General features: G+C 52.2%; 1 protein-coding gene across 1 annotated transcript; it reads right to left on the reverse strand.

Annotated features, from left to right (window-relative positions):
• Positions 1 to 45: 45 nt before the first annotated feature.
• CCDC22 (coiled-coil domain containing 22) lies at positions 46 to 13857 on the reverse strand. The gene is made up of 17 exons (XM_053891627.1): positions 13660 to 13857; positions 12389 to 12566; positions 6913 to 7045; positions 6033 to 6139; positions 5820 to 5886; positions 5533 to 5711; positions 3777 to 3971; positions 3171 to 3233; positions 2967 to 3086; positions 2294 to 2413; positions 2081 to 2197; positions 1872 to 1973; positions 1679 to 1786; positions 1306 to 1401; positions 1000 to 1059; positions 846 to 920; positions 46 to 409 (listed from the first exon to the last, which is right to left on the reverse strand). The coding sequence occupies exons 1-17, from the start codon at positions 13707 to 13709 to the stop codon at positions 296 to 298; spliced, it is 1884 nt and encodes a 627-aa protein (XP_053747602.1). The 5' UTR covers positions 13710 to 13857; the 3' UTR covers positions 46 to 295.
• Positions 13858 to 14168: the final 311 nt, after the last annotated feature.

Below are 14168 nucleotides of genomic sequence, written 5' to 3' on the forward strand. Positions count from 1 at the left end.
CCCCCGTTCTGTGCCTTACGTCCCCATCCATGCCTCAGCTTAGACTGCAGTCAGAGTCCCTCATTTATTCAGGATCCAAGGCCCTAACCCCAATAAACTGTAGCCAAATTCCCACACTCTGGACGATCACCCCAGATAAGGGTTGGGGTCAGGTGGGCAGGGGTCTGGAGCCAAGGCCATAGCAGGAGGAATTGCACAGCCAACAGAGGGAATGGCTAGGGCAAGCACTTGGCCATGGCCCCCAACATCCCAAATCCCTGCCTAAGGCCAGGAGGAGACCTGTGCTGGGGGTTCCTCAGGCCTCACGGACCCGCCCCAGGAGGCCAGCGTTCTCCTGGCGAAGGGCTCGGTAGTCCTCGCGGATCTTCTCCAGGTTGCTGAGGGTCTTCTTTCCCATCTCCGTCTCGATCTAAGGCAACGCGAATCACATCCCTTCAGTGGGCCTGGCCCCCTTCCCAGCTCCTGTTAGCCACCCTGCCTCCATGGAGGCCACTCAAGGCCCCTCCCGTGCTCCCCCCACCCTCCTCCAACAATAGCCTGCTGTGTCCCACCGACAGGCCTCTGCACGTGTCATCTGTTCACCTAAAGCATCATTTGCTATATGGCAGGATTAGCCACCGCATACTCAAGCTGAAGCCCTGGGAGGCAGGTGTGAAGACCTTTGGGGTGGAAACTGGGGCTCAGAGAAGGCCACCGGCCTATGCCAGCTCACATACACACAGCTACTAAGGGGCAAGGCTGAGAGTCCAGCCACAGGCTGTGTCCGGTCCCACAGCCTCTCGTGATGTTAACCAAGCAGCTGTCCACTGGCCTGCCTTGGTTTCCCCTCCTACCCCAAGCCTCACCTGCTCCTCAAGGTCTCGAACCTCCCGCATGATTGTGCCTGTGTCCTCGATGGTCTGGATGAGCTGGCTGCAGTTCTGGGGACGGCAGGAGCAGAAGGCTTGCACCCCAGCCATGCCCCACCCCAGGCAGCCCCAGGCACGCTTCTCCACTCACCTCGTGCAAAGCAGCTAGATACTTGTATGCCTTCCGAACGGCATCATCCTTCTTGGCATCCTGACCGGACAAAAGGGATCAGTGGGCCTCCCCCACGCTCCCCACATCTACCACCTCCAGGACCCCACAAGGCCACCCTCTCCCACTCCCCTGACTTCATCCTCCATGGCGCACAGCCAGGCCCAAGCAGCAGTGTACCTACAAGGCTCACACAGGGCCTAGGCCCAAGCCAACCTGTGAGCAGACAGGCAGGCAGTAGCCTAGCACCGCCCCCCACCCCTCCACCTGGCCCAGCCTGTCCCACACCTTGAAAACAAGCTCATCAGTCACTGCAAATGTCCGGTCCAGCTTCCCAGACAAGGAGTTGATTTCCTTCTGAAGTTCCTTTGTGTCCGATAAGATCTGGTGAAGAGCAGTGTAGCCAATAAGCCCATGTCTGGCACAGACTAGCAGGCCAGCTGAGGGCATTCGTGCACATGCTCTCACATCCAGACAGGGTGTGAGTCACTGCATCGGGTGTGGCTGGAGTGGACTGGGTAGGACCGCTCTGTGTTGGGGTATGGCTACACAGCTCTGCCTTTCGGAGGGAGTGGGGTGTCCATGTGGCCATGCTACACACATCTGCCCCTTGGGCGTGCCTGCCCGTGTGCCCCAACCCTCCACAGCCATGATGGTGCACCTTAGTGATCTCTTCCTTCTGCTTTCGGATGTTGCCCACAATCTCCAAGATGCGCTGGGTATAGGCCAGCCGGGACACGTCTCGAGGCAGGGTCTCCAGCTCTGATACCTAGGTGGGGACACAGCAGGCATTCCCCTGGGACCCCCACCCCCACCCACTCCGAACCACCCAGGGCTCCCCATGCAGGCCTTACCAGCTGCTTATAGACCTCCTCCTTCCTGCGGGCCTCTTCGGCAGCTGCCCGAACACTCTGGTGCAGCTCCTGGATCTCTGCCAGCCGTCGAGAAGATTCCAGCTGCCAGGACCCCATGGGCAGAGGGACAGTGAGCAGAGCACAGGGATGGCCCCCTAGGGAGGGACTGAACCTGCCCCCCATATACAGCCCAGGACCCCACAACCTACCTCTCTGCAGTCCTGGAGCTTTCGGAGTTGGCGGTACTCAGCCAGGAGAGGGACCCGGTGCTTTTCCCACTGACCCGCCAAGTGGATCACCCGCTGGGCACTACTCTCTACCACGAGCTAGGTGGGGGTGGGGGTGGTGGTAGGGGATACCCGTCACACAGGCTGGACCCTTCCGACTCCAACCCTCCCACCAAGCCATGGCACCAGCCCCACCTGCAGCTTGGCGAGGTTGGCAGCACCGTCAGGCAGCAGCTCCACAGCCCGGCTCTTCAAGCGCAGGGCCTGCTCACGCTCCGCTGTGCTCAGCTCGCTCTGCCGACACTCGGTCTCCACCTGGCACCCGTGACCCCCACTGCCGTCATTGCAGGAGCCCAGCCACACACTACATCCCCCACTGAGCCTGGAAAGCCCTAGCCTAGCCTGAGCCCCCACAGATGACAACACATCCCTCTACCCTCTATTGGCCCCCTGGCCTGTCCTGATTGCCACAGAAACCTACAAGCGGTGAGAGACACCCATAGTCCCCTCTGACCCCTCCACATCCACAATGACCCCCAGGAACCCTGACAAGGCCCACCAGCCCCTGCCTACACAGATCCGTCATGCCCACACAGATGCCCACAGATGCTCGCACCCCTCCTGATTCTCATAGACACACACATGGCCTGACTGATGCCCACAGGTGACCCAACCCCATAGGTCCAACCCCCCAACCCTACATCCCTCTCTCACCCCCACTGGTTTTCCTGAATCATCAAGAGCCCACAGGTCCCCAAGGTCGCCTGTGAACCCTTCTAACATCTGCAGACCCCTACAAAGTCCTCTCAGCCCCTTCAAGTCCCTCTAGGCCCTCTAGGCCCCACTGTGACCCACCCCCACCTCCCACCTGCACGAGGCTGATTCCCAGGGTCTTCATGTCGGCTTCAACCTCTTCAATGTTATGCTTCACTCCCTCCAGTTGTTCCCGAAGAGACTCCAGCTCCTGCTCTTGAGCTGCCCGTGTGTCCTGGGAGGCACAGGTCAATTGGATGGGGGTGTCGGGCCCAGCAGGCAGGCAAGGGCCCAGAACGCCCGCCACTGCTCTGCTTACCTGTTCAGGCCGCTGGGAGGTGGCCGGCACATCAGACACCTGGGCTGCCTGGGCCTCAGGCTCCTGGGGGAGTGAGAAGGGAGTATCCTGACTGTTGAGGAAAGGCCCTGCCCCTCCCAGCCCAGCCTTAGCACCCCCTCCAAGTGCCCTCCCTGCACCATCCTCATGTCCACTCAACCACTGACAGCTGTCAGACTGAGTGTATAAGGACCCAGGCACTCTCTGAGACCACAGGCTGGAAGCATTTGCTCATAAAGAAACCTCCCTGACCCTGACAGCTCCTGCCCACCTGCCCATGAGAAGGATCAGCACCCTTCTGGGTAAAGGACAGAAGATATCTCCAGAGGAGACTGTCTGGGGGAAGCCGGGAGTTGCACAAGGAGCACTCCTACACCCTTACATGGTCTCCTGCCCTCCACCCTCTCTCCACTGAAGCCCCTGAGAACCCAGGGGACGCCTCTGGGTATCCACCCCAGTGTGGAGAGGGCATGCCCAGTGGGAACACAGAAACCTGTGTGGACAAAGTGTGCTGTCTGTACACAGAGCAACCCTGTGAGCCTGCCTCGGCCCCCGTCAGCACACCGGTGTCCATTGAGACACACTCACGGGATGGAAGGTGAACTTCTCTGAGTGTGTGAAGCGGGAGCCCTTGGAAGCACCAGTCCTGGCTCCAGCACCCCAGGCCTGCAGCAGCTCCCCCAGGTCTCGGGCTTGTGGAGGGGCCCCTGGCCGGCCCCAGGTGTGGCGCAGATGCTCAGCCAGGTGCTTCTGTAGCCGCTGCCGCTGAGCCCACGTGTCCTCCTGGAAACAGATGGCAGGGCAGACAGGAGGGCGTAGAGGCCCACTAGGCACCCAAGGCCCTGTCTCCTCCAGGGAGCTGCCTGACAAAGTGCTACCAACCAGTCATGGCCACCCAGTAGCCTCTCCCACCGAGGGGGCCCAGTCCCCCTCTCCTGACCCACCGGTCTGGGAGCTCCCCAAGGACAGGGTCCCCTCCTCACAGCCACGCTTCTCTCCACACCAGAGGAGCAAATCAGTAGCTCCCAAATAAGAGAGGAACATTAAAGGGTATGTGGGGACAGAGCAGAGACAGAGAGCCAAAGGTGCTGGGCAGAGAAGCAGGTAGACGCAGAGTGGAATGGGGCGGGGGACAGAGGTAGTTTTGAGACAACTGAGGAAATCTGATTACAAACTCAGTGACAGTATTAAAAGATTATTGTTAATGTTACTCGGTGTGAAAAAGACCCAGTGGTTACTTTAAAAAGTGAATGCCCTTATGAGTTAAGAGATGTATACTTCAGTATTTAGAGTTGAAATGGCATGAATACTGGGATTTGCTTTAAAATAATACTGAAAGGGGGCACCTGGGTGGCTCAGTCAGTTAAGCGACTGACTCTTGATATCAGCTCAGATCGTGATCTCCTGGTCATGAGATCGAGCCCTGTGTCGGGCTCTGCACTGAGTGTGGACCTGCTTGGGATATATTCTCTCTCTCTCTCTCTCTCTCTCTCTCTCTCTCTCTCTCTCTGCCCTGCACCCATGCTCTCACTCACTCTCTCAAAATAAATAAACATTTTCTTAAAATAAAATAATAGTGAAAAAAATCGGGGGAGAACAGATGAAGAAAGATTGGTGAGACGCTTATAGTTGAAGGTGGATTACAGCTCCATAAGATTCATTAGAATATTCTATTTCTGTGTTCGAAAATCTCTGTAAGTTTAAAAAAGATGGACAGAAGTAAAGATGGAACAAGTGGCAGTGGGGGAGGCAGGGGGCAAACAGAACAGACAGTTACAGAGGTGAACAGACGGGAAGGGGAGAGACGCAGTACAGACATGAGGAGACAGACAGAAGGGTGGGAAGGAGGGGCAGCAAAGCCACAGAACAAGAAAAACAGTGACCAGAAGAGACAGTGCAGAGATCTAGGGACAGAAAAAAATGAGTATTGGTGACAGTGGCAGAGACAGAGAAAGAATGAGACACTCGGGGGTGGGAAAAAGGTAGTAGAAACAGGAAGGAAGGAGTCAAGTCCTGACCATTCTGGTTGCTGGGAGCCTACACGTGGTTCAGTCAAGCACTAGCCTGAGCTGGGGGGGGGGGGGTACTATCAGCTCCTGTATCTCAGAATTGGAAACCAAGGCTCTGGGGAGGGATACTGACTTGTCCGAGGCCCACAGTCTTTCTGGCTCCGGTGTTCTCTCAGGGGAGGAGCCAGGGAGGTGCATGCATGCAGAGGGGGGGATGATGAAGGACAAAGTGGGGAAAGGAGGGGGCAGAGGACCAAGGGAAGCTGAGATGGGAGCAGCAGGAAGCAGCCATGAGCAGGAGCCCTGGCAGTTGGGAGCCAAGCGTCGGGCAGTACCTGGGTGGGATGGCGTGGTGCCCGGTGGACCCAGTCCTCATCCCCAGGGTGGTCCTGGCCCATGTGCTGGCAGAGCTGGATGGCATGGCATTCGAGGAGTGAGGCCACCCTCCCAGTGGGCTGGGGCACCTGGGTGGGGGCTGGTAGCAGCAGAGGACTCGCCTGGAACTCCCGGGACTCTGGAGGCAGGAACAGAGTCAGCTAGCCCTCCTGCCTGGCCGCCTGGCCATAGGGTCAGGCCCACCTTTACCCTTCTCTCCAGCCCCTCTCTGCAGCTTCACACTTACCTCCTCTGGAACTCAACTCAGACATGGCCAGCCTGGTAGTGTGGAAAGGCTTCTGGGAGGCAGAGCCCTGGTGGGAGAGCAGAATCAGAGCCTCCATGATGAACTGTAATAGGGGCACTGGTGGGAGGGGGGTCAAAAACCTGAGCCCCCTGGGGTGGGGGGGGCAAGCTAGGGATGAGCAACATCGATATAAGTTGGGGGGGGGGGTCCCACCTGGAGGTGCTGTAGCTTGGGAGTGCGAAGGAGGGGAGGGACCCAGGGCAGGGCCAGCTGGTCCCGGATTTGGCTCCCGATGGCCCGGAGAAGGATAGCTGAGTCACCTATGAAGAGTGGGGAAGGAGTATCAATCAGGTGACAGTGCCACAGTTCCAAAAATGCATATGCCAGGAAAGCAGCCGTGGCTCTGGGACCCCGTCCCAGAGATGCAGATCTGTCTAGCTATGGTTCTCACACTTGGCCATTCAACACTTACTGAGCACCTACTATGGATCAGTCACTGTTCTAGACTCTTGGGATCCTTCGGTGAACAAGCTGATAAACATCCCTGCCCTCATGGAACCAGCATGCTGGTAGAAGAGAACATGACGAAGGTCATGAGTACGATACAGAAAACTGTCGGATGGTGATCCAAGAGGAGGGTAAAAACTGCGGAGAGGAGCATGTCATTTTAAACAAGGCAGTCTGAGGAGGGCCTCCCCAAGGGGACATGTGAACAAAACCTCTAAAAGGTAAGGGGGTGAACCAGGAGGATATCCAGGGGAAGAATAATTTGGCAAATACAAAGGCCCTGATGCCTGGAGTGGCTGAGAAGCACCAAGGAGGCCCATGTGGTTGGCGGGGGTGAGGGGGGGGGAGCAAGGAGGAGGTGAGGCAGAGAGGACCCTCCCAGAACAAACTCCCCACCTGGGGCAGCCCAAGCCCAGACCCCCTTCCCCCTGCACTGCCTCCCCTCCCCCAGCCCCAATCTCCCTCTCCTACCCAGCTCTCCCAAAGACACATCCCACACACACCCCCAACCTTTTTACCACCTCCACCTCTCTCAGCCCCTCCGCCACACTCTCCTTCACCCCACCATGCCCTGGGCAGCCCATACCTGCAGGCTGATCTGCATCCTCAGAGGCATCGGAGGGCAGACGCTCAGCCAAGAAGAGAAGTAGATCCCGGAGATCAGGCTCACTGGGGTAGAGGAAGTTCTGATAGCCAAGCTCCAGCGGATAGCCCAGGTCCTGGGGGTTGGGGAGGTAGCCTCTATTAGGCAGCCAGAATCCTCCTGCCCTGGGAGCCCTGGGCCTAGACCACAAACGCTCCCACTCTCTCACCAACCACTACTCTCTGAACTTCCCCTTGGCTCCCCAAGGCTTCCAGACCTCCGGGGGAAGCCACAGAGTGATTATAGTCAATGCTACAGAGAGCAAGAAATAAGATTAAAGCTCTGGCCTAACTATGAGCCAAAATCCAGAGGCCATAAAAGAGAAAATGAATATTTCTGAATACATGAAAAGAAACAAAATTTTTTAATGTTTATTTATTTGTTTTTGAGAGAGAAAGAGAGAGAGAGGGAAGGAAAGAGAGAGAACAAGAGCAGGGGAGGGGAAGAGAGAGAGAGGGTGAAAGAAAATCCCAAGAAGGCTCCTTGCTGCCGGTGCAGAGCCTGATGAGGAGCTCGAACTCACGAATCACAAGTTCATGACCTGAGCTGAAATCAAGAGTCAGACATTTAACCAACTGAACCACCCTTGTGTCTGAAACAAAAATTTTAAAGAATATAATTACCAAAGTCAAACAGTGATGACAAGATGGAAAAAAAATATTTGGAGTTCCTATCACACACAAAGAGTAAATCAACCTAGTATATTAAGAGTAAACAAGCAGGGGCCTGGGTGGTTCAGTGGGTTGAGCATCTGACTCTTGATTTTGGCTCAGGTCATGATCCCCGGGTCATGGCATCGAGCCCCACATCGGGCTCTGCTTGGGATTCTCCCTCCCTTTCCCTCTGCCCCTCTCCCTGACTCATGCTTTCTCTCTATACATAAATCTCAAAAAAAAAAAAAAAAAACTAAAGCAATAAAAGACTGGTAATACAAGAGAAAAGTCGGCAAAAGATAGGAACAGGCAGCTCACAGAAAAAGAAATGAAAATGGCCCTTAAACATAGGCAAATATATCCAACCTTGCTTATAAGAAAGGCGCAAACTGAAAGCACATTGAGAGATCTCACACAAGCATCACCGACCCGGGACCACCTGACGTTCTCTTCTCCAGGTGCACGCTGGGAGGGAGCCCCCATTGCTCTGGCAGTGTTCCTGCCCAAAACCTGCATCTAATCATAAGAAAACACTCTGACCAACTCAAATCTTAGGGCATTCCATCCAACAGCTGGTCTAGACTCTTCAGAAACATTCCTCATCACAAAAGAAACAAAGAAACAAAAACAAGGGAGGACTGTAGGATGTGTCTGATTAGAGACGCAACAGTGAAATAAAATGTGTGATCCTCGATTAGATTCTACAGGTTTTTAAGAAAAAAAAAACGCTACAAAGGATATTTTTGGGGACAACAGGGGATATTTGGCCACGCACTAGGTATTAGATACTGGTATTCTAATATATACTGTCAATACTAATATATACTATCAATATTACATTTCATGGGTGTGATCACAACATTGTGGTTATGCTGGCAAACATCCTTCTACTTAGGAGAGGCATGCTGAAAATTTTAGTGTCATGCTGTCTGCCACTTTCAAATGGCTCAGCAAAAAAAAAGTGTGTGTGTGTGTGTGTGTGTGTGTGTGTGTGTGTGTGTGTGTGCATCTATATACAGAGACAAGAATGGAGCAAAATGTTAACACTATAGGAAACTAGGAGAAGGGTATACAAGGGTTATACAAGGGTTATCATTCCACTTTTGTTTTTCTTTAAATTTGAAAGTTTGTCAAAGTACAAAGCTGAGGAGAAAAACTATACTGAGATGCCATTCCTCACCTACTGAACAAGCAAAAATCAGTGGACAAGGCTGTGGAGAAACAGGTGCTCTCTCCTACACTGCTATTGGGAAGGCCAAAATTAAACAAAGCCCAGGGAGGGCAATTTGGCAAAGTCTAACAAAACAACACACTTGATTAATTTACAACGTAGCACCAGTAACTCATAGAGACTTTCCTCAACACAACAGCCAAACTAACGAAAAAGCTGCTAAAGAAGAAATAAAAAGGGGCAGAGACCTGGAAAGTGAAGGGCTCTGAAAAAAAAACTTCACGTGGTTCAAAGATGACCTCAAGTCGACCCTCCCACAGTTATAAGAGGGCCTTTTCTCCCCAGCTTCAAACCAGGAAGCAGGCTTTTGGTTTTGCTTTTTCCCTTCCAGACTCTGCAGAGTATATAGATGTGCTCTCGGGAGAAAAACCACCAGGAAACGGAGAATATGAAATGCCATGAAAAGGAAGGACAGGCTGTCCGATCATGTTAAATAAAATGCTCCGAGTGGATCACTTTCTGATACAGGTGTTTTAGACTATTTCAAAGAAATATGCTCTCGACTTGCTTCATGGTTTGTTATGTACCTTAGACAGTTATTAAGTTAGGTGGAAAGGACTTTTAGTATGAGTCATGAACCATTGCTTATAACCAGAAACTGGGCAATTAAAATCTCTTTAATACGAAAAGAAAGAAAGAAATGAAAAAGAAAGGGGAAAGAAGTATATTCACATTTGCTTATATCTGCATTAAAAAAAGAAGAAGAACCAGAAAGACACACAAGAAGCCAATCAAATAACTCCCTTATAGCAGACAGGCAGGGTAATGGAGTGAACAGTCTGGAATGGGAGCCTCGGCGAGGTATCATGTTCCTTCTGTCACACCTTGGAGATCCCTTTTACCCCTTCAATAGCTAACCACCTTTTACTTGGTTAACACTTCTTTAAAATTTTTTTTTAATGTTTATTTATTTTTGAGAGACAGAGAGAGACAGAGAATGAGCAGGGGAGGGGCAGAGGGAGACACAGAATCCAAAGCAGGCTTCAGGCTCTAAGAGTCAGCACACAGCCTGACACAGGGCTCAAACCCACAAACCGTGAGATCATGACTCAAGCTGAAGTCCGACACTTAACCAACCGAGCCACCCAGGCGCCCCTTGGTTAACAATTCTTTATATCAAAATTTCCCTGTTCCAACTACTGCTGGGGTTTCTATCTCCAGACTGGACCCTGTCTAATAAAATGACCTACTCAAAACAATAATTTTTTAGAAATTTTTATTTTTATTTTAGAAATAATTTTCCAGGCTTTGGTATAAAAAGATCGGAGTTGGGGCACCTGGGTGGCTCAGTCGGTTAAGCGGCCGACTTCGGCTCAGGTCATGATCTCATGGTCCGTGAGTTCCAGCCCCGCATCGGGCTCTGTGCTTACAGCTCAGAGCCTGGAGCCTGTTTCAGATTCTGTGTCTCCCTCTCTCTGACCCTCCCCCATTCATGCTCTGTCTCTCTCTGTCTGAAAAATAAACGTTAAAAAAAAAATTTTAAAAAGATCAGAGTTAAAATCCATCAACTGCTATTTACTGGCTATAAAGCCTTGGACCAGTTATTTAACCACTTGGAAACTCAAGTTTCCTAGCTGTAAAATGGGGCTGATAGTACTTTCCCTATGTGTCTGCCTTAAGAGATCAGAGGCCCTATCGGGGTTCTGGGTGAGGACTGAGACACCGGCCCAGAAAGCCTTTTTTTCTGCCAGAGTTGCTGTTGGTCTGGAGCTGCATGGGCTCTGAAAGCAGACTTCCTGGATCCAAATCCAAGTTTTGCCTCTTCCCAACCTTGTGACCTCAGGCAAATCACTTAACTTCTTGGTGCTTTGCTTTCCTCATCTGAAAAAAGGAATACCAATGGTATCTACTTCTGAAAGTTGTCGCAAGAATTAAGTAAGTTAACATCATGTCACCACAGTGCCCAACACAGGGCATACACTCAGAAAACATCATTATTACCTGCATGTGTGTGTATTAGGTCACAACATAAGGTCACAGTCAAAAGAGTGTGAAAACCACTGGCTTTTAAGCTACCTTATTTTGGGTTCTTTCCGACACCTGCAATCAAAGAGTTGTGACTGATATAGAAACTCATTCCAGGAGTCAGGTGTGTGAAGTGATAGACACCAAACTATGGAGGTGGCTGAGTGGCAGAAAGTGGTTCCAGGCGTGGGGCACACGAAGAGGCAGACAGCCGAACATGGAAGCATCCATCTGGGTTAGAAGAGACCTTTTCTGGGGCGCCTGGGTGGCTCAGTCAGTTGAGCGTCTGACTCTTGATTTCGGCTCAGGTCATGATCTCGCAGTTTGTGGGTTCGAGCCCCATGTCGGGCTCTGTGCTGACAGCACGGGTCCTGCTTGGGATTCTCTCCCTCCATCTCTCTCTCTCTCTCTGTTCCTCGGCTTGCTTTCTCTCTCTCTTCCAATCTCAAAATAAATAAACATTTAAAAAAAAAAAAAAAAAAGAAGAGACCTTTTCTGCCTACTGCAGGCAAACGGAGGTTCTGGGGCCAATCGAGGGTCCCTCTTGGCCACACTCTCTGCCCCACGCTAGAGAGAGTGTAAGCGCAGGTAAGCCAACACCAGATCCAGTGAGAGTCCACACAAACAGAAGAGAGGAATAGAGAAACAGGGGAAGCCAGATCCCCAACTCCTCCTCAACATCACTGTGTACTGTCCTTGGTCTAAGAGAACAGAACTTCTCCCTTAAAAAGTGTCATCCTCGAGAAAACAGCTCCAGGCCAGGGGATAGATTGCCGGGCTCGAGAGGGCACCAAGGGCCCCAGAGAGAAGAACCTGAGAACCCCCAAGAGCAAAGTGAACCTGAGATCTAAGGGAAGGGCAGAGCCCCACAGCCTACTGTTAAGAGATAGACACTACGTAAGCAAGGTACAAACTCAAGAAACTTGACCACCCTGTCCCCAGAGGCTAAATGGAAATTTTCACCCTACCACCATATACTAGGTCTGTTTGGCCATGTTTACATTCATTAAAAGCCATAGGTTGCTGGGATGCAAGCAGCCAGATCGGGCCTATCTAAGAAGAGTAAAACCACTTGCACAAAGCTTATTATATCCAGCTTTTTACATATCAGCTCATTTTTAATGCTCATAGCAACCCTATGTGGTGGGTACAATTCTTACGTCCATTTTGCAAGTGAGGAAACTGAAGCCCAAAGATATTAAGAGACTAACCCAAAGTCACAGAGCCAGCAAGCTAGGAGAAATGACATTACTCAGAGCCTCTTGGTGTTAAGCGTCACAAACTAGATCAACTCATTTAATGCCCATAAGGACTCTACTTTTATCATCTCAGTTTCACAAATAAAGGAAACTGAAGCCCAGAAGGGTTACGGTAAAACAGTTCACAAGCAGTATAGTGAGGGCCTGAGCAACTTGGACGGTTTGACCATAGACCCAACATCCTTAACCACTAATGAACACTAAACCACCAGGGGAGGTGGCAGAGAGGAAAGGCAAGAGTTTCAAAGGAGCTTAGTAACTTTGTGAAGGAGGAAGGAAGAGGCTGTGTGTATTGGGAGGAGGGCACTCACCATGCAGGCCTGAGCCAGGCTCATGGCCAGGCGGAACCGGGCGGACATGGCCAGAGGCAGCAGGGGACTGAGGCCAGAGCCCACAGCAGGATTGATCACACGCAGACAACGGACCACAGCTTCTACAACCAACTCAGTGGTGAAGGCTCGCAGGGTCTGCACATCTGGAGGAACTGCCCTGAAAAAGAAGGGAGCAGGCTCAGTGTAGGAAGTAGCCAGGAAACGGGGATCATGCTGGGCCCTGCTGCCTTCTGGAAGCCTTAGTATCAGGTGGGAGTAGGGAGGATGACCACATTTCAAACAGGTCCTAGGTGTTGGTGACTGCGACTTCCATTTGGGAAACTAAGAACTGGGGAAGTCCTTAGGTCCTAATGGTGGACAGAAGGGATCTGAATTCAAAAAAATCTCAAATTTCCTTATGATTAAAAGTCTTAAATTTCTGGGGTCTGGGAAGGGCAAGGGACCCAGGCGGCATGCTCTCTGGGTTTCTGGATTCCCAGGTATCATGTTCCCTGCATGTCAGGGGCCCCTAGATATTGAGCTCCTGGAGTTTTGAGACTAGATATTGGGAGTCCCAGGTTTTCAGGACTTCCAAACGTCAGGGTCCCTAGATGTCAAGATCCCTGGATCATAAGACCTTCTAGTTTCAAGCAATCTAGACATCAGGCTCCCTAGATATTGGCACCCTGGGGTTTTAGGGGCCTCGAATACAGAAGTCCTTGTGCGTCAGGGTCACTAAGTGTTGAGATCGCCAGATTTTAGGATCTGGGAATTTAAAAAGCCCAGGTGTTGGGGAACAGGGTTTGAAGGTTCCCAAGTATCCAGTCCCAGGGTTTTTGAGTGCCAGGGTCCTGGGTGTTTAAATTCCCTGGTACTCAAAATACAGGTGGCTTAGATTTTCCCAGTATCAGGGTCCCAAGGTATTGATGTCAAGATCCACAGATTTCAGGGTACTGGGTCTTGAGGTTCCAAGGTTTTAAGGTCTCGAGATGTCTGGATCCTGGAGTTTAGTGTTTACCAAGTGTCGGGGTCAAAGGGTTTGCGAAGCACCTGATGTCACAGTGCCTGCGTGTGTGTGTGTGTGTGTGTGTGTGTGCGCGCGCGCGCGCGCACGTATGTGTCTGTGAAAGGGACCAGGGGTGTCTTAGGGTCCTGGAAGTTGGAACCCTGGATATCAACGTCCAGGGTTTTAAGGTTCCCGGGTGACTGGGTCCAGAGTTTTGTAGTCCCGGATGTGGGTATTTAGGGGTGGGCGGGGGCTGTGTCCTTACGTGCCGGCCTGGCGAAGGGAATGGATGAGGATTCGGTCCGCCTCCTCCATGATGGAGCCGTGTTCGAGTCCGAGGCCGGGTCCAGGGCCGGGTCCGAGCAAGAGAGGCGCGGCTGTAGAAACCCCGCTCCGCACTCGCGGTCCAAGGAGTGTCACAGGCTGCGCGGGGACAGACGGGAAGTGTAGTTCCGAGAGTGAGTGTGGCGCACGCCGGACGCCTGGCGTCCTGGTGCAAAGGTGCGTATGTAGGCTTGAGTGTGCAATGGCTGCTGGGACTTGTAGTTCTTCCGCTTGCAGTCCGGGGGGGGGGGGGGGGGGGGGGTCTTCCAAGGAGGCAAAGAAATATACCTTGAGCGAGAGCGAGAGCGCGAGCGTGTGTGCCTTTGTACGCGCGTGCCCGCGCGCATTGTTCAAAAAAGGGACCAGCCTGAGAGCGGCTTCCTGACACGTACGTTCAAGGCGGCATTCATCTTACCGTTGTAAAAGTGTACAAGTTAAGGGCTGGGGCTT

The sequence above is a fragment of the Panthera pardus genome, unplaced genomic scaffold (assembly GCF_024362965.1).
Source record: "Panthera pardus isolate Hobbes unplaced genomic scaffold, ASM2436296v1 HiC_scaffold_27, whole genome shotgun sequence".
NCBI lineage: Eukaryota > Metazoa > Chordata > Mammalia > Carnivora > Felidae > Panthera > Panthera pardus.